Genomic DNA, 21,260 nt, shown 5'->3' on the forward strand with positions numbered 1-21,260 from the left:
ATTATTGAAAGCTTTTATGGCTGAAATAACAATATTTAACAAGTACATGGCACATAAACTTTACAAAGAAAATTTTGCATATAAACTGATGACCTGTTGTATTTTCTCCTTCAACAGATGAAGACTCTGAAGCTGATAAAAGTTGAATGAATTGCCCAAGGTCACACAACTAGTCAGTAGCAGAAGAACTCATATCTTTGAATGGCTACACCAGCTCTTAACTCTAACCCGCTCATTACATACTACAGCACCGCCCTCAGTATTTTAGCAAGCACTAACCAAACTCTAAAAGTTAAGCCTGACATCTAAAGACAAGTTCAGACCTTAATGAACAGGAGTCCAGTGGACTTTTATTTAGGGGCACTAAAGTTCTTCTTTGATGAGAAAGAAAGAGATGACTTTCCAATAAGGACACATTCACTTTGGATTTCAAAGAATCGGCTTCTTGCCATTTTACAAGCTTTGCAGCCCACCAAATGATAGGAGTTGAAAATATGTTAAGCACTAATATGGGGGATTTTTATTACTATGATCTAAAGCACATCTATTAATGTATTGGTGCTTCCTGCTGCTCGTTTATAAATTGGAAACATATATTCTAATTGGTGACCCAATACCAAAAGCACTGCCCCTCTCCCTTCCTCATAGTCACTTCACATGTGAAAATTCCTTCCCATTCTACCATGGCCATGATATTCTAGTCTTCCTCTCCCTATCACTCAAAAAAAATTTTTTTTTGTCTTTATTTTTTTAAAGTTACATTAAAAAAAAAGAGGTCCCCATATACCCCCCACCCCCCTCACCCCACTCCTCCCCCCTTAACAACAACCTCCTCCATCATCATGAGACATTCATTGAATTTGGTGAATACATCTCTGAGCACCGCTGCACCTCATGGTCAGTGATCCACACCATAACCCACACTCTCCCACAGTCCACCCAGTGGGCCATGGGAGGACATAACAATGTCTGGTAACTGTCCCTGCAGCACCACCCAGGACAACTTCAACCCCCGAAAATGCCCCCACACCACATCTCTTCCTCCCACTCCCTACCCCCAGCAGCCACCATGGCCACTTTCTCCACACCAATGCCACATTTTCTTCAATACTAATCACAATAGTTCATGAATAGAATATCAGTAAGTCTACTCTAATCCATTCTCTATTTCTCCATCCTGTGGACCCTAGAATGGCCGTGTCCACTCCACATCTATATCAAGAGGGGGCTTAGATTCCACATGGATGATGGATGCAATTCTCCTACTTTCAGTTGTAGGCACTCTTGGCTCCCTGGAGTGGCCTATCACTCAAATTTATCCACCCAACTCCCTTAAAGTTTCAACATTGCCGTGTAGGATCCTCTGCCTTCTATTTCACATTAGGTCTCCTCATCCACTCCCTTCATTAGGATTTGAAAGAGAAAAATAGTCCCTGCCTCACTTAGTTGGGAAGAGGCTGAAGTGATGCCAAGTCCATGAGAGACCAAATTTAGTTTTGGTCCTAAATTTTTATACAGAGAAGTAGGGCTCCACCAGGGAGCAGTGTGTTGCCTACTTTTAGTGTATACTTGAAGAACTTTTCAGCTTCATTTTTTTCCAGCCTTGATATCATTATAGAGTTCTCACCAAATAAGGTACCTGACATAAAGAGATATTAGCAAAATATTACTAGGGAGTTAAATTATAATAATTCATTTGGAGGACTTTGACACCATTTAGCATTAAGGAAGGAGGAAGAAAAGATATGGCTTCTACTTCCAATTAAATACCTTAAGGTTAAACAGTAAGGAGGACAAAGAGAACCCACAAAGTTCTTGGAAATTTCATCTAACTTCACTGTGTTATAAGCTTGTTAATACACACAACTCAGAGTCAAAATCCTGATATCTATTTCTAGTTCAGTCATTCAAGTCAGCTGAGTGACCTCGATCTGGTGACCTTTTCAGCCTCAGTTTCTCCAATATGTAAAATGGGAAGAATGAAATGTATCAGGTAAGGATTTGTTAAGCTACTTCATTAATCAGTACCCATAAAACATCCTGTGATCATGAGATGAAAGGCAGAAGAGTTGTTTTTTTTTTTTGAAAGTAAAGATAATGTTATGACATTCTGGTAGAAAGATTTATAAAACTAGAACTCTGGAAAATTTTACCAAAGAAAGAAGTTAATTTTAAAGGTCCTTTAAAAGTATATTTACAGCTGAACATTCAAGTCTGCTTACCCATGAAATAGATACATCAGAACCAGTGGCAGACTTAACTTTGCAATACCTGTAACAGAAAGTCATCTTTAAAGATGAAAAGGAACACTTTTGATGTTTAGTTCAAAACCAACTAATATTCATTCAAGAAGCATCAGTATATGGGAAGATCAGTAATCCCAAAAAGCTCTTCAGCACCCCAAACTGTTCATACCTGCTGGGTGAGGAGAGTGATGTGGCTGGATGGAGAATACTGCCTGGCTGCCTGCTTCTCAGCTAGGCGCTGAAGTTCAGCTGTAACCATACTTTGGCTATACCGTCTGCTGTACGAAGAACCTTCCTCTCCCTCCTTTTGCGACTTGGCTCCTGAATGTTGCTTGTTTGGATGGCATGAACCTGCTGAAAAAGAGAAAAGTCTTCACTCACTTAAAAAGCCCTGAAAAAAATTAGGACATTGACAAAGAAATCACAGGCCAACAAATACTTTACTGAATCTTAGGGATGCCTGGCAATGTAAGGAGCAATAAATGCTCACCAAAATAAAAATAAATCCTATCATACACTAGAAACTCTTCCTACCACTCAGTTGTTACATGAATTTACTAATGTGTTTTTGCTTACTTAGAAAGCTTCACAAAGAATTTTCATCATATAAAATGGGGAATAACCTACATTATAATTTAATAATCTTAATGAATAAAAAATGTATCCTTGAAATCCATTATAATTTTTGTGTTTTTTGTCATTTTACTGTACTTGTCAGTAGTCTGTGGCAACCACTGTAAAATCATCCATAATACTTCTTTCAAAGCTCAAAAGAGAAATAGGGATAACGGTCAAATTGAATGTACTTAGGGAAAAATAGTAACAATCTTATATTCTCTCCAAATTAAATTTTCTGTTTTCAATTACGATAGCAGAGCATACTATTATTTCTGAACACAGAAATTCTGGCAAAAATTATTTAACATAAAATTAGGGTTCAGAGTTTTCCTGATTATTAAAGTCAAACGTCTCATTGGGGGAAAAAACTTAATCTGGGAAAAAGAAAGGGAGAAAAATCACTCATAAGACCACCACTCAAAGTCCATCATTATTAACACTGTTAGGTGGTGGTTTCCTTTCTATTGTTTTATTAATGTTTAAATAGCCACTTAGGGGTGGAGGGGTGGGGAGAGGGGTATATGGGAACATCTTATGTTTTTTAATGTAATGTGCTGTGTGATCTATTAACTTTTTAAAAAGATCATTTAAAAAAATTAGATTTAATTTTTAAAAAAAGCCATGATCATTCTTTAAAAACAACTTTGAAAACATCTTCAACATTTTCATGTTTAATATATTATTTGATACGTGCCAAATATCTGTAACAGATGTGCAAATTACAAAGCATATTATAATGAACACCTGTGAACTTATTACTTAAGAATTACTTTACCAATCATGTATGTTAACCCACGTGTTCCTTCCTACCCTTTATCTCCCCTTCCTTCTTCAAAGAGTTTTATCATATGTATCTACATAGGCATTTGTGTGTATGTGTGTGTGGATCTAAGCCTGAAAATACTAGTTAATGTTCCCTGTTTTGGAGCTCTATAAAAATGGCATCCTATAGTAGTAGTTCCCTGGAACTTGCTTCTGGTATGCAATACATACTTCCTAGTTTCATCCTTTTAAACATAGATGAAATTCATTCATTCTACCTGCTGTCTGATACGCCATGATGTGAATTCACAACTCATGTTTCTATTCTTCCACCAATGGATATTTTTTTTTGGCAAGATTTTTGCTATTAAACATGTATCTCTCAGTGCACACATACAAGAGCTTCTCTTAGGTATATGCCAAGGGATGGAGTTCTTGGGTCACAGAGTATGTGAATTTTCAAATTCATGTGAAAATACCAAAGTGGTTGTACCAATTTACACTCCCAGAAACAAAATATTAATACAAGATTTCCCACTGATGCACATTCTCTCTAGCACTTAGTATTATTAATCCTCTTAATATTTCTTCTCTGAGGGTGTAAAATCTCTCTATAGGCTTCATTTACATTTACCTGATTAATAATGACATCGAGCATAGTGTACCTCTTTGCCAATATGCTTGTTCATTTCTTTTATCATTTTTCAATTGGGTTGTCTTTTACTTATTGATTTATATGAGCTTTGTTTTTGTTTTCATTTTCATTCCCTATCACAAGATCTTAAAGATGGTCTCGTATATCTCAACTTCAAAGTTTTAAGTTTTGCATCTGGAATTGATTTTATGCATGGTAGGGCAGGGATCTAATTTCACTTTTTTCCTCTATGGATAACCACTTGTCTCAGAGCCATTTATTAAGAAACCCCTCCTTTCTCCACTGATCTACCATGCTATATCTGTTAAACACAAAGTTCCATCTACCTGTGTCATTCTTGCTGGGCTTTTTATTTTGTTCCACTGGTTAATCTGTCTGTCCTTTTGCTGATACCACAGTCTCATTCATTCTAACTTTATATGAAGTCTTTTTTTTTTAAGATTTATTTTATTTATATATTACTCCCCCCACTCCTCGTTGTTTCCACTCATTGCCTGCTCTGTGTCTGTTCGTTGTGCATTCATCTTCTTTTTAGAAGGCACTGGGAGCCAAATCCAGGACCTAACGTGGGAGGGAAGTGCCCAATTGCTTGTGTCTCATTGTTCTGTCTCTTCTGCATCATCTCATTGCGTCAGCTTGTTGCGTCAGCTTGCTGCACCAGCTTGCTCTCTTGCTTGTCTTCTTTAGGAGGCACATGGAACTGAACCCAGGACCTCCCATGTCGTAGGCGGGTGCCCAATTGTTTGAGCCACATCCACTTTCCTATATTAGGTTTTAAATATCCTCTTCCCCTTCCACCTCTTCCTCCTCTTCCTTCTCCTCTTCAGGAGGTTCTCACTATTTTTGGCCTTTTGCCCTTTCCATTATCATTTTAGAATAAGCTCGTCAAGTTCAACAACCAACCTTTTGAGATTTCAGTTGGAACTGAACTGAGATCCATTTGATGAGAACTGAAACGTTTAGGATATTCATACCCAGGCACATGGCTTTTTAATCCATTATATAGGTTTTCTCTAATGCCTCTCAATAGAAACTTATAAAATTTCCATATAAAAGTCTGTTCTAAGTTTATCCCTAGGTAGTTTATAGTTTTTGTGCTATTGTAAACAATGTTTTTTTAAAAACTTGTTTTCTAACATTTTGTTGTAATAAGAAAAGCTATTGCTTTTTAAATTGATCTTATAGCCATCTATACCGTAAACTAGTTTCTTTAAAAGTGTATCTGTAGTCTATTTTGGGTTTTCTGTGTAGACAACATATTATCTGCAAATAAGCACATTTTATTTCTTCCCTTTAGATCCTTATGCTTTTAATTTCTTTTCTTAATATGTTGACTCTGACCTCCAATAAAACACTGAATAGAAGCAATCTTAGTGGGCATCCTTGTCTTCTTCTTCACTTTAAAGGGAATGCTTCCAACATTTCCCCATTTAGCCTGATAACTCTTGTAGGTTTTGGGTAGATACACCTTTTCATATTAAGACGGTTTCCTTCTCTTCCTAGTTTTTAAGCTTAATAATCATAAATGGGTACTGAATTTTATCAAATTATTTTTCTGCATCTATTAAGAATGATTATTTGGGTATTCTCCTTTAACCTGTTAATATGGCAAGGGGCACTTACAAGTTTTCTAATGTTAAACTCTTTTTGCATTCCCTGACTTACTTGCTCAAGGTATACTATCACTTTTACATGTTACTTGGTTTGCCTGCCTTATATTTTGATTAGAATTTTTGTATTTGTGTTCATAAATGAACTTGGTCTGTAATTTCCTCTCCAGTACTGTCCTTAACTGGTTTGTTAGCAAGATTAAACTAATCACACAGAAAGAGCTGAGAAGTATTCTCTCCTTTCCCAATCTCTAGAAGAGTTTATTAACTATTAGAATTATCAGCTCCTTTAAAGATTGCTAGCACTTACCTATAAAAATATCTGGGCCTCATATTTCCTTTGTGAGAAGATTTTTAACTACTATATCAATTATTTGAATAGCTATAGAACTATTCAGGCCTTGTATATACTCTTTTTTTTTTTTTTTTTTTTAAGATTTTATTTATTTATTTAATTTCCCCCCCTCCCCTGGTTGTCTGTTCTTGGTGTCTATTTGCTGCGTCTTGTTTCTTTGTCCGCTTCTGTTGTCGTCAGCGGCACGGGAAGTGTGGGCGGCGCCGTTCCTGGGCAGGCTGCTCTTTCTTTTCACGCTGGGCGGCTTTCCTCACGGGCGCACTCCTTGCGCGTGGGGCTCCCCCATGCGGGGGACACCCTTGCGTGGCACGGCACTCCTTGCGCACATCAGCACTGCGCATGGCCAGCTCCACACGGGTCAAGGAGGCCCGGGGTTTGAACCGCGGACCTCCCATATGGTAGACGGACGCCCTAACCACTGGGCCAAAGTCCGTTTCCCTATATACTCTTGAATCAATTTCACTTAAGTTACATTCTTTTAGGAATTTGTCCTTTTCATATAAATTTTCAATTCTATTGAAACAAAATTAATAAGATTTATTTTTTATCATTTATGTTATACTTTATTAGTTACGTCTACTCTACCATTCCTTATACTATTTATTGATGCCTTCTCTCTTGAGGGTCTTACCAGAGGCTTGTCCACTTTATTAGACTTTTTAAAGAATCAACTTTTGGCTTTGATATTTTCTACTACATTTTATTTTTTTAACACTGTGATTTCTGTTCTTATCTTTATCATTTCTTACCTTCCCCTTCATTTGTTTTTTTTTTTAAGGAGGTACCAGGGAATGAACCCACCTTATACATGGGAAGCAGGCACCCAACCAATGAGCTACATCCACTCTCCAATGAGAACTGTTTTTTTCATTTGTTTGTTTTTAGGAGGTACCAGGGACCAAACCCAGGACATCATACATGGGAAGCAGGCGCTCAACCACTTGAGCTACAGCCACTTCCCATTTTTTATATATATATTTTTTTAACTTCTAAAGTCATATCTGCTCCCTCTAAAACATTTTAATTTATTCCCATTATGATTTCTTCACTGACTCTTTTCAATTTCCAAATATGTGCAGGATTTTTAATATAATGTTTTGCTCTTGACTTTCAACTTAATTGCAGTGTTGACAGAAAATGTTACTTGTGTGGTACCAATTCTCTGAAATCAGCTGTCTTGTTTCAAGATATAGGACATGACATATTTATAATTACATCATGTGTGCTTAGGATGTAAGAAGGTGTTTTCTCTAATTGTTGGGTGCAAAGTCCTTTATCAATGGATAAAGCTTATCATCTTGTTAAATCCTCTTTATCTTATTTTTAAAAATCCATTTGTTCTTTTAATAATTAATAGATTTGTATGGATCCACTAAGCATATCTGTAGATTTGTCATTTTTGTTATTTTATTAGGTACACATACTTAACTGTTTTACCTTTCTGCTGAACTGAACCTTCTGTCATTACATAGTTATTCTCTGTATTTTAAGAAAGTTTTTTATGTTAAAGTAATTTTAGTATCTATTAAAGTAGCCAACCCATATATATTCACTCGGTATTTCTTTCTTCATCCTTTTGCTTTCAACCATATGTATCCCTATAACTTTAGGTATGATTCTAAACTGGATTTTAAAAAATTCAATCTGATCATCTTTGAACAAGCAAGCTCGATCCATTTATATTTATTTGATTCTTGATATATTTGGACTTGGATTAACCATGCTTTAAATTTCTTCTTTTCTTGCTTTTTGGTGTTTTCTGCTTCTATAATCCTTTGTTTGCTGTTGTTGGTTTTTCCTCTTCATTCCATTTTTCTTCCTCTCATAGCTTTGGAAACTATGTATGTCTTTTCTTTTAGTGATGACATTTGAAGTTTATATTATACATTTTACTTCAACAAGTCTGAGGTTAAGTTGTAACTTAATCCCCTTCCCAAACTCTTCAATCAGCATAGAAATTTAACTCCAATCCCTTATATGCTATTGTTGTTTACTATTTTATTCTGTTCTTGTAGACCATAAAGGAGTCTCAAAAAATTTAAAAAGATTTAAATGATTCAGAATATATTCTCTCATCACAGTGGAAATAAGCTAGAAACCAATTACAAAAGCAGAAAATCACCAACCATCTAGAAGTTAAACAATATACTTCTAAATAATCCACAAGTTAAAGAAGAAATCACAACAGAAATTAATAAATATTTTTTTTAACCCACTAGGTTCTTACCTTATCTATTCTTCTCTGGGAAAAAGTAAGAAAAAGAAGGATTAAAAAAAAAGTTTTTATGGTAACATAGAGTACCAAAGACATTGATTTTACCGAATTTCTCTCAAGGGGAAAAAGTTCAAACCAGAACATTATTATTATTTTTGACTTTGGAAAATCAAATCACAGGAACACTGATCACCCAGAATTAGCACACACATACATGCTATATTCATATTTATGACTTATTAAAGTGGACCACTTTAACATATCTGATTTGAGCTATATATTACAAAATCCATTTTACTTGAAATCAGGTACTGACTAACAAATGGTGGACTGGCTATTTACAAAGCATGGCTTAGTTTTAACTCACCTTATTATGGACATTCTTAAAGTGTTTAAAAAATTAACTGATATTAAGATATTCCCCAAACTGATCTACAGTTTCAGTGCAAGCTCTATCAAAATCCCTGCTTCCTTTTTTGAAGAAATTGACAACCTGATCTTTACAATAATATGAAAATGCAAAGAATCCAGAAAAGCCTAAACAATCTTGAAAAAAAAGAGTTGAAAGAATCACACTTGCTGATTTCAAAATTTATTACATGTTACAGCAATCAAGATAGTGTTGTACTGGCATAATGACAAACATACAGATCAGTGGAAAAGAACCGAGACTCCTGAAATAAATCCTTACATTTTTGATCAATTCATTTTTACAAGAATGCCAAGACAATTCATTGGGGAAAGAATAAGTCTTCTCAACAAATGGTGCTGTCACTGGACATTCCCAGGCAAATATATGAAGTTGGACCCCTACCTCACACCATACACAAAAATTAACTCAAAATGGATAGAAGATCTAAAATATAAGAAGTTAAAGTATAAAACCCTTAGGAGAAAACATAAAAGTTAATTTTTGTGACCTTGTTTTAGGGTCAATGGTTTCTCAGATATTTAGACATGATACCCAAAAGCACAAGTGACAAAAAAAGAAAAAAAAAGATTAGCTGAACTTCATCAAAATTAAATTTTTGTGCTTCAAGAAAGTGGAACAGGAACTAACAAAATGGGAAAAAAATATTTGTAAATCATATATCAGAAAATGTATAGAACTCTGACAAGTCAACAATTAAAAGACAAATAACCCAATTAAAAACTGTGCACAGGATTTAAATAGACATTTCTCTAAGAAGATATACAAATGGCCAATAAACACATGGAAAGATGCTCAGTATCATCTTATCATCCTTAAAGAAATGCAAATCAAAACCACAAGGAGATACTACTACTCCACATCTGCTAGGAGGCTAAAATCAAAAAGAGGGACAGTAACAAGTGTTAATAAAGATTCAGAGAAATTAGAAACCTCTTACTTTGCTGGTGGGACTGTGAAATGGTGCAGCCACTTTGGAAAATAGTTCCTAAGTCTCTTAAGAAGAGGAACCATAAAGTTACCACATGACATAAAGTTACCACAATTCCACTCCCAGATATATACCCAAGAGAAATGAAAACATATGTCAACACAAAAACTTGTACACAAAGGTTCATAGTAGTATTATTCATAATTACCTAAAAATAGAAACAAAACCAATGTCCATGAACTGATAATGAATAAACAAAACATGGTATGTCCATTCAATGGAATATTATTTGGCAATAAAAAGAATGAAGCACTCATATATGCAACAACATGGATGACCCTTGAAAATATTATGCTAAGTGAAAGAAGCCATTCACAAAAGACCACCTACTGTGATTCTGCTTATATGAAATATGCAGAATAAGCAAATCCATAGGGACAGAAAGTAGAGTAGTGGTTGCCAGGGGTTGGAGTGAGGAGGAGGATAAAGGAAATGGAGAGTGACTGCTAATATATATGGGGCATCTTTTGGGGATGATGAAAATGTTCTAAAATTAGATGGTGGTGTTGGTTGTACAATTGCAAATATACTAAAAATCACTAAATTGTACATTTTAAAAGGGTGAGTTTTATGGTATGGGAATTATATCTCAATAAAGCTGTTATTAAAAAAGGGGAAAAACTGACCAATAATATGGACCTACATCATTTAAAATGAGATACCATATTTGAGAATTCTTTGGTTATTTACTTGGATCATTCTTGACTTTAAATTCATTGAAAAATTAAAAATATTAATTTTTCTGATGCCAGGAATAAGTATTTGAATCAGACAAAATACATATAGTACACTCAGAGGTCTATAATTATGTCACAGGAACTCTCTTGACTAGACTGTAAGCTCGTAGTGGATAGAAGATTTGTCTGATTCACCTCTTTATCCCCAGCACCTAAAAGAAGTCCCATTTCGTTTTGTTTCAATGAATGAGCACCACTGAACCAAAGGCAAGACTCTTCCTTAGTCACATCAGACCAAAACAACATGTGTCCCTTTACCTTTCAAAAGAAAAGGCAAGGGAAAAAGATGACATTCTTTTTTATTGGGACTGGGGAGAAGCTGACATTTCAGGCTGCCTTTCATTTTCTCACTCACCTGCCTTTGCTGAAGAGGGACGAGACAGTTTCTGGCTATAGATGTGTGCGGCACTTTGGAAAGAGGAAAAGGGGCCAATGGTGTAACCGCCTGATCGACAGCGAGGCAGGCCAGCGGGGCTTGGTACATTCTGTGTCCCAGGATGTGTGGAGGGAGAAGCATTGTCAGGGACAGTGTTCAGTAAAACTGTTGGCTCGTGAGGCATGCTGGGAATAGCTTGAGGAATTTGAGATAAAGAAGAATGGTGGCCCGGCCCTGGCGGGAGATCAGTGGTTGTCATAATAGATGACAAATGGGTGTTGGGAATTTTCTGCAGAAGAGTGGCAGCAGGACCACCAGAGAAAGAAGTAGAGGAAGAATTGGTATAGACTAATTTAGCCTCTTTTTCTGCTGAAGTGGTAAATCCTATTAAAACAAAACAAAATAAAAGATCATTTTAGGAAAAACTGATATACCATCTTTATAAAACATCAAGTAAACATTTTCTAAACATCAAAATAACCTTAGTGTGAAACAAAAATCATGAAAAGTGCAGACTTTAATGAGTATCCATCACAAACTTAATGAATTTTGCCTACCAGAGATGACCCAACAACAGATATAGGAGCTATTTTTAGACCTTTCTAAAAGCTGGAGTTTGGGCTGCCTAGACAAAACAGAGAGGGCAGTACAAAGTGAGGATGTCAGGATAAGGTTTTGCCATTAACAACTAACTCCTCTCCCTCTTTCTTTTCACCCTTCAAGGAAAAAAGAAAGTGCTCAGAATTTCTAAATCTTAAGAAAATGAAAACTTCTGAAAGATAAAGGAAATAGGTTATCAATAGATGAGAGGAAATTCTAAGGAATAAAGGAAGAACAAAGAAAAAGAACTTCTTTGGGGTAATGGTCTATGCTTTAGAATCATCTAACATCTCACAACTTGCCTTTATTTGTTTACTTTTTTTTTTTTTTAACTTTTAGGGGATTATCAGAGAGCAGCAAATCTATGTAGGTTTGAAATCACTCACGAGATAATTTATCAGAGTGAATTTCTGTTGCCTGTTGGTGTTTGGACTGCTTTATTTTCACTTCCTCCATCGTCTCAGGGTGATCTGAAATAAGAAATTTAAGCTTAGGCTCTCCTTCTAAGCAATGGCTACAGCATTGCTCTCTATATAATTATGCTTCCAAAATATAACACAACTAATATTCAGTGCTGGGAACCACTGCATATCCCACCACACTTTTCTGAGAATTGCCACACCCACAGTCAGATGCTTCAGCAACCAACAGAAGGATTCTCAACTATCCCCTACCCCAGCTCCCTCTAACTGAATTAGGGAAAGGTACTTAAACCCAGTGAAGCCATCCATGTACTGCCAACAAGCTAGGACATGCCTGGAAGAGAAAATAAGACAGGGCAATCAGATGCCTCTGCCAAGAATTCAGACCAGTGGAACTAAAACACCAAGCTGGGGGGTTATACACACTGGAGCCAAGAAGTCACATATATGGAGTAGGGCAGCTGGCGAGACTCAGAAAGAGCAGTTCCAGTTTGACCTGATACCTGGATGCTATAACTCCTCTGAATTCTTTACAGTAAACTCCTGGGTTTTACCTGAGGTAAGTTGAGTAGATTTACTTGTGATAGGTTGATCAGCATGTTCAACCAGCATGAGTCCCTAATATATCCACTCTACAAAATTATAGTTTTTCTCTATTACAGTACATTGAAACAGAACATCCAGAGCTAATCATATACTTTGGGAAATATTCCAAAATCTTTCTCTAGGGCTAGGATCATACAAAAACTTGAGAAAAGCATTCAATGACTGGGTGAAAGAATAAGGACATATGAATTCTTTCCTCTCCACCACCATTAGCAGAGGTAATACTGTTACACACTTGTTTACTCATGTTTGAAATGAGACCAGATACTATCAAATGTCATAGCGTTGTTTCTTGATTGAAGCCTTCCTATTATCCCTTTAGTAGCCTTGATAGCTATAGATAGGAATAGATATTCTTATATATAAGTAGTCTTTAACGCATGAACCTAAAATTTCAAATGACCCATCTGTACAAATAGGTACTGCAACTTCATGCTCTTAAGGTTTCCTCATTACTCCCGGGGGGGGGGGGGGGGGGGGGGGAAGGGGAGGGGAGGGGAGGGTGTGGGGCGCGGGAAGCTGCTATTTGAAAGCCCATCCAAGGACCAGACTTCCCCAGATTAGAGCCCTTTTCTCTACCCTAACCTCATTAGAAGAATTCTCAGCTTCCCTTCCCCAACATGGTTCTGGCAACTTGTCAGAGCTGCCATCAATCTTCTGTATTCACTTACCCAACTTCATCCACCAGACAATAACCTATGAAGTCAGGGACTGTGACAGTTCTAGTCATTACGTCACTAACAAACTCTCACAATGCCTGACACATGTTAGATAAGCCTTTGTGGGTTAGCCTATTGAAACTAATCAGTTTTTAAAGCAATAACATTGTTTCATTGAGAAAACTCACTCTAAATGTTAAATGACCAATTTTCTTGGCTGTTTCCACATTAGACTATGATAGCTGTAAGTGCAGGGAAGAAGTCTCCCTCTTTGAATTGAGTGCTTAGCACAAGGACAAAATTAGCATATTGACAACATATGTCTTATGGTTCTATCCAGGTTTTTAATGAATCTTAAAAAGCACAGAGCTTTGTTTATAACAGAATGTTACTGCTACTTTTTGGTCATGATGATGTGAGCTGGATAGTCTGGTTCTTATTCAAGTCTAAAATATGCAGTTCCCCAGTAAGAAGAACTTGAAAATATATAGGAGCGTTCTGACTTATCACAATGACTGAAGGAAGTTAATGGCATTTAATACTTGGGACCAGTGATACTAGCCATCCCCAAAGTATGGAACCACACCACACAACAAAGGATCATCCTACCCAAAATGCCAAAGAGGCTGAGCTAGAGGAAGTGACAAACTTGACAAGAGTGGAAAGTAATCATTACAAGAGGCAGAAGAGCAGAGATGAAGAACCTGGGCTTCGAGTCAGACAGACTAGGGTTCAAATTCCTGTCCCACTAAGGTAAAGGGGAACCCTGAGCAAGTTACGCAGTCTTTCTCAGCTTGCATTCTTATCTGTAAACAAGTTTTCTAATATTGCCTACTCCACACGGTTTTTGGAAGTTAAACATAAGATCGTTTCCAGCAGACTTTATGAAAAGTGCTTACTGTTAGCTATTATTATGATGATTAGTTTTTTTTCAAACAGCTTTCTGCTGTTAATTATCATTTTAAAAAGTCAGACCACCCCTCTTTTGCTTTTAAGGACAAAAATATCATCCAACCCCCCTCCCCAACCCCCAGCAAATACTGCAAAGGCTCACTACCACCTTGCAGCAGAATAATGTGCTCTCCGGTACAGATTTCCTTTTTTCACATTTAAAATTTTTTCACTAATAAAACAACATACTTACCACCTTTTGCCCCACTATCAGAATAACTGTTGCTGTTCTTAGAACTTTTGGAGTGAGTTCCCAAGAACACACTTGCAGACTTGTTTTTTTGAGTATAAAAAGTCAATACTTCCTCCAGTTCAGCCTCACTGAAATAAGGAGAAAAAGTATGGTCAGAATAGGAAGCTCTTCTGGAAAATCTCTTTCCACCAGATTTTATTATGGAAATAGAGTAAGTATTCACAAAAACTCCCCATTAATAGATGGTTAAAATGGAATATAAATGAAAGCAGCTATAAAGACTAAAGCATGCTAAAGCTTTATTACCCACAATGAATATTGTAGATCTACAATGGTAGCTACTAGTCAAAAGTGACCATTTATATTTAAATTAATTAAAATTAAATAAAATTAAAGATTCTGTTCCTTACACTAGTCAGATTTCAAGTGTTCAGTAGCCACACCACAGAAAGTTCTATTGGACAGCCATGTTCTAGATCATGGGCCAGCAAACTACAGCTTATGGGCCAAACCTAAACCGCAGCCTGTTTTTGTATGGTTCCCAGCTAATAATGTTTTATATTTTTAAAGAAGAATACACATCAAAGACCTTATGTGGCCCACAAAATCTGAAATATTTATTATCTGGCCCTTTACATTTTGTCCACCCTGGTTCTAGATAACTGAAGTATATTCACTAAAGGAGTCACTTTTCATTTTAACTATCTATGTCAAAAATTCAGAGACTCTTTAGTGTTACCTTGGAAGGATTCCCTACTTTTTATAATGTTGATGTGGAAAATTGTATCTTGTTTTTTTCCATACCTGCTTCATCAATCAAATTACTCAAGACCCAAGAATGTCAACAAATAATATTACATTATGGACTTCTACAAAACAAAGTATTTGTTTGCAATGTGCTTAGCAAGTATTAGCTTGGTGCAAAAGGAATTGTGGTTTTGGACCATGAATTTTAAATCATTGTAACTAGGCTCAGATACATCTTTATTAATCAAAATAGGAACCATGACAATCAACACATTTTTGCCAACAAAAAATAAGTTTGTTTATTCCTGTAGCGTAAAAATCTGTGTTTCAGGATTCGACAAACTTTTGGAAAGCATTTTCTGCACCCTGCTGGTTTGTGGAAGTGTTTTCCCTGCAAAAAGTTGTCAAGATGCTTGAAAAAATGGCAATCAGTTGGCGAGAGGTCAGGTGAATATGGCAGATGATGCAAAACTTCATAGCCCAATTCATTCAACTTCTGAAGTGATGGTTGTGTGATGTGCCATTGGGCATTGTGGAGGAGAAGAATTGGGCCCTTTTTGTTAACCAGTGCCGGCTGCAGGTCTTGCAGTTTTTGGTGCATTTCATTGATTTGCTGAGCATACTTCTCAGGTGTAATGGTTTTGCCAGGATTCAGAAAGCTGTAGTGGCAGCAGACCACCAAACAGTGACCATGACCTTTTTTTGGTACAAGTTTGGCTTTGGGAAGTGTTTGGAGCTTCTTCTCTGTCCAACCACTGAGCTGGTCGTCACCAATGGTCGAATAAAATCCACATTTTTGTCGCATATCACAATCTAATCAAGAAATGGTTTGTTGTTGCCTAGAATAAGAGGACACTTCAAAACAACAATTTTTTTGATTTTCAGTCAGCTCATAAGGCACCCATGTATCAAGCTTTTTCACTTTTCCAATTTGCTGCAAATGCCAAACAATCATAGAATGGTCAACGTTGAGTTCTTAAGCAACTTCTCATGTACTTCTAAGAGGATCAGCTTCGATGCTTGCTCTCAGTGGGTTGTTGTTAACTTCCGATGGCCGGTCACTATGTTCCTCATCTTCAAGGTTCTTGTCTACTTTGCAAAAATTCTTGAACCACCACTGCTCTGTATGTTTGTTAGCAGTTCCTGGCCAAATGCACTGTTGATGTTGTGAGTTGTCTCCACAGCTTTATGACCCATTTTGAACTCAAATAAGAAAATTGCTCAATTTGCTTTTTGTCTAACATCATTTCCATAGTCTAAAATAAATATAAAATAAACAGCATGTAATAAGTCATTAGCAAAAAAACATAAAGCGAGAAATGCACATTAAAATGGTATATCACACAACTATTATACACTTATTGTTTATGTATGAGTGATATACTTCAATAAATTAATTTTAAAAAATGATATATAACATAACCACATTTATTTAAGAATGCATTCCAATATCAAACAGCAAATTTCAACAATGCAAAACTGCAATTACTTTCGCACCAACCTAATAATATGAGGCTATCAACAGAGCTAATTTTCCACTGCTTTCTCCCTGCTGTGACTTTGATGGTTGAAGCTTAATATATAGATATTTCAGCTTTCATTTTACTGGTTTTGCAAGCTAACTGAGAGAGAGGCCTTACAGTGTGGGTCTTATAAAATTGGACATTAATGCCTTTGTTACAAAATGGCCTGGCTGATTTGTATCAAGGTAGAAAGCTGAAGGCTGAGATTTTCAATGCCATGAAAGTTAACCCTAAGTATGAGAGACTTCTTCTATTGTATATAAATTAGGCATAACCCTAATGCTGAGAAATTGCCACATCCTCAACCCACTCAATGTAGGCAAAATTTGGTCATCGCTACTTTTCAGTAGGTCAGGGATAAACTGAGACCCAGTGAACAAGAGAAACCTCTGGCCTCAGATTCCCAAAGGACTGCCTCAGCACTCTGAGTAGGATCTAGTTGAAAGGCTGTGGAGAAATACAGCCTAGATACCCAAGAGCAGTATTTGGATAACTGAAGTCATGATAACATCAACATCATTGTCTGAGATATGGAGGCCGAAGCCTGTGGGACTCTTTTTGTCCTTCTAAGAATGATTTCACTCACAGCTGTGTCAGAAACAAGGTAATATTGAGAATCCAACAAGGCAGTATGGAAGATGGAATAAGATGGTTTATATTACTCAAAAATGTCTTCTACCTTGCTCGTCTGATGAACTCTTGAAAGTTTTCCGTATTCACTCCGTCTTCCTCTTCTTCCTCAAGTTTCTTCTTTGATTTCTTTTCAGCCATTTGTTCTGTTTCCTACCCATTCCAAAAACCCACAGAAAAATGAGATGAAACCAACTCCTGGTAAATACATACATCATCACCTGGTTTCATTACCCTTAGGTTAATTTAGCCTTATACTAAAAACAGTTATGAGCTCCATGTATTTTTGCCACCTATAAATTTCATATATTACTTTCTGCCATTATTTCATAAAATGTTTTGGGATTCCCTAGTGAAAGACTCAGAATAAATGTAAACTTTTTATCATGGTTTTACGTTCTACTCACTTAGCCCATTGAGAAGAGAGCTTTTAATAGTAGCTTACTAATGTGTGTGATAACATTCACACCTCTAACAGTAGGACAACACTGTATTTTGTTGCAATTGAGGGACTGGAAACAGTTCTACTAAGATACTCTTCTACCAGCATCCAAACTGAGTAGATTATTCACTTACATAAGATATAACAATATTCTCAACAATAAATTATGGATATAAATTTGGTGCACTGATATTCTATTAATCATTCCATGCAACTTTAGAAATGCCACTTAAACTTCCCAGGCTTCAGCTTTTTCTTCTGCAAATTGCCCACACATTTTTTTTTTACTCCCCCAAAAAAGGTATTTCTAAAGCATTCTGAGACCCTAGGTGTAAGATGCTTTGCAAAATATTCTAAACAGTATATTTCTCTTGGGCTTAATGGTAAACGATGCCAATGTATACAATGTTTCAGAGAAGAAAGTGTAATTTTTTCCAGAAAAAAAGAAGATATCATTATATTAAAACAACTGTTCAAATTTGCTCTCAAATAGTCAACTCATTGCTACAAGCACATTAATACAATGCAAATTATTCACATACTTCAGGATTCATCTCGAGTACAACAGAGCTCAAAAGGAATGTGCCTTTTAGTAAGAGTTAACTATGGTCACTGGGGCTTCAGAAGTAATAAATAGCTTCTCAGTCCAGCTGGATTAAGGTGCAGCATCCCACTCCCCATAACAGTAATGCAGAGGAGATGATGATGTTAGAGGAGAAAAGGACCTCCCCACCCAGAAGGTCAGAGGCTTTTAGCCTGTTTCTGACTTTACGTGGCAATCAGACCAAGATTAACACATAAACCACTTACCTTATTGTACACAATGATAAAGTCACCCAGTTGGTGGGCCAGGATTCTTCTGCGTTCAAGAAGTGCCAATCGTCGACTGGGTAATACCATCCTCAGTGAATGCTGGAGGTTGCTCGATGCTCGCTTGAGGAAACGGACCACCAACTCCTATAAGTGTAAAAGTACGCGTGTGTGTGGAGGGGAAGCATGGTTTGTGCTAAGCAAGAAAAGACAAGGTATGAAGGAATTATGCAAGAGAGATGTGAGAAGTGGTTTATTATTTATTTCTACAAACAAGTACTCAGAAGCAAATAGGTTAAGTATAAGAAGGATACAGAAAGACAAAAAAGGACAATAATTTTTTAAAAAACATATTCTCTTCCCTCAGTAATTTGACATTAAAAAATCAAATTTGAGGGAGCTGGTGTAGCTCATTGGTTGAGCATCTGTTTCACATGTAAAGCAAAAACAAAGCAAAACATATAACTATGTAATAAAATAGTAGCTGTAAAAGTACCATAATCCATATGCAAATAATACTATAATAACTTGCTGGTACTGCAAGAACAGATATAACTTCTAAGAGGATACTCAAGAGAAACCTATTTGGAGAATGTGACATTCAAGGATTGGGTAGGAGAAACTGAACCCATGGAGCAGATGAAATCATCAAAGGTGAGAAGGTAGAGAAAGAATCCAGAAAAAATTCATATTCAGAGATAGGAACGAAGAGAAAGCACAAAAAAGAAACAGGGTACAAATATCAGAAAGGTACAAAGAAATACAGGAGAAAATAATATCATGGAAATCAAGGAAAAGATTCCCATGTCCAATGCTTCCAAGAAGCTGAAAAGGACCACAACCACAACAATACTATGGATATGGCCACTGTGACATAATTTCAAGAGAATGCTTTTAGTACAGTAAAGGGGGTAAAAGCAAGAGGTTAAGAAATGCATGGGTAAAGAAGAACTTAGATGATAAATAGAAAATACTAATTTGAAAAGACTAAAGAGAAAGAAAGAATTGGCAGTATAGTTTAAAAAGTAATCACATTTTTTCCTTCATTTTCTTCTTTAAGAATCGGGGGTTGGCAAAGAAGACACAATGGATGGTAATTAAACAGTAGAAAAGGATACATATCTCATTTGTCATGGGACCAAAGAATTCTGAAATCTGAACTACTAATCAGATCATTCATAATATCACAAATGCTTCAAAGAGAGGTTTTGCCAAGCCTAGGGCTTTAAAGATGAGTCTTCTCCCATAAAAACAGTAAAATGGTCTTACGATGATGGATCTGGGGACCTTCTATTGATGTGTCTTTGGTGAGTTGTGTGATAAAAGAATCTCTAACACTAATTTGGACTAGAGAGGACAGTTCTACACCTATCTTTCTCACAAGCACGACCCTGCCTTGATCATCAGGGAACGGGGTAGGGTTTGTTCTCTGGATATATTTGCAAAAAGGAATTCACAGAACTGTTAAGTTTTGCAGTGATACTAAATATTCTTGTAAAGCCCCAAAGAAATCCTGTGGGGATTTCAAGCCAGCATTTACAGTGGCCACCCTCTTTGGAGTTATTTTTCTCTTCTTGAATTTGATTTTGGTTTACTATTCTTTGGTGTCAATTTACTCCAGCATAAAGGATAATCTCACAACGAGGGGAATGTGTTTCATTGTTCTACTCTGCTCTCTTTACTACAGGGTGGCGTAAACTGTTATAGTAAAACATTTTTTTTTTTCAGAGTGGAGCAGACAACTGACTCTCAAAAAGGGAGTTTGAATTTTCCACTTGGAAAGAGCAGAGCTAACATTTTCCACTGATGGCTGAAGGATTATTCACACACACAAGGTTTTATCTCTGGGTTTCACTGGTTACTTTAAATTCAACAAGTTGTTTTCTGGGGTGACCAGTATGTTTTTATAATGAGCCTGGCATAAAGACCTGCCTTTCATATGTAGGGAAGTAAAAATTACAGTAAGGTCACTATTGAGTTGGATAAAAGATGCAACTTTCACAGACTTAAAAGGTACCTCACTTTTTGGTGACAAATTACTGTTGCTAAAAAGGGTATGCAAGGGCTATGGCTTCTTCTGTAAGCTCTGACCTTACCAAAGAACTTGAAGTTCCCTGTTGTTCTGATCCCCAAATAAAAACCTTGCTAGAATATGAAATCCCAGGCATGCTAAAGTGACTGATATATAATAAAAATTATTACTCAAGCAGTATAATAGAGGTAAAGAAGTTTGATTTCAGTAGTCTAAGAATTGTATAAAGTTACAACTAGTAAAGAAAAACTGTTTGGTATTAGGGTGGTGCATTCTGAGAGGGCCTATAATAAAATGTTGCCATTCAAGGAACTGATGTGACCCCTCAGGACTGAACAGCAATGTCTTATGGTGCACGAAGGCAATGGAAGAGCAAGTAATCTACCATGATAATATCTGGATTCAAGTTCCAGTCTCACTAAATACAAGCTGTGTAACAACAGGCAAGTTACCTTCCTTCTCTGAGTCTTTGCTTCCTCATTTGTGAAAAAGGGATGAGGATACCAAAAGGTCATAAAATATGAGGATGCTTGAGAAAAGACTGTTACTTTTCTTAAGTAACTCTTGAGAGTTACTCTTTTCAAGGGCTTTGCACAGGGCTTGGCACCTAATGAGCACTCATCTCCATGTTTAGAATGAAATCACCTGAT

The 21,260-nt window shown here is 36.5% G+C and overlaps 1 protein-coding gene across 50 annotated transcripts in view; it reads right to left on the reverse strand.

Annotated features, from left to right (window-relative positions):
- The window catches only part of TTLL5 (tubulin tyrosine ligase like 5), a 349,192-nt gene that overhangs the window by 185,276 nt on the left and 142,656 nt on the right, over positions 1-21,260 (reverse strand). For 26 of the 50 annotated variants that reach the window (XR_011648300.1, XM_058293031.2, XM_071213776.1 and 23 more), the window contains 6 exons: positions 18,579-18,725; positions 17,376-17,479; positions 14,427-14,554; positions 11,982-12,065; positions 10,975-11,379; positions 2,416-2,600 (listed from right to left, as the gene is read on the reverse strand). Coding sequence is in view for 49 of the 50 variants with exons in the window: in XM_058293031.2 (XP_058149014.1) it covers positions 2,416-2,600; positions 10,975-11,379; positions 11,982-12,065; positions 14,427-14,554; positions 17,376-17,479; positions 18,579-18,725 (1,053 nt within the window). In the remaining variant the exon portion in view is untranslated. The remainder of the gene's footprint in view (positions 1-2,415; positions 2,601-10,974; positions 11,380-11,981; positions 12,066-14,426; positions 14,555-17,375; positions 17,480-18,578; positions 18,726-21,260) is intronic. The other 24 variants (XM_058293030.2, XM_058293027.2, XM_058293022.2 and 21 more) reach the window with 4 other exon arrangements.

This window comes from Dasypus novemcinctus, chromosome 3 (assembly GCF_030445035.2).
Source record: "Dasypus novemcinctus isolate mDasNov1 chromosome 3, mDasNov1.1.hap2, whole genome shotgun sequence".
NCBI classification, from domain to species: domain Eukaryota; kingdom Metazoa; phylum Chordata; class Mammalia; order Cingulata; family Dasypodidae; genus Dasypus; species Dasypus novemcinctus.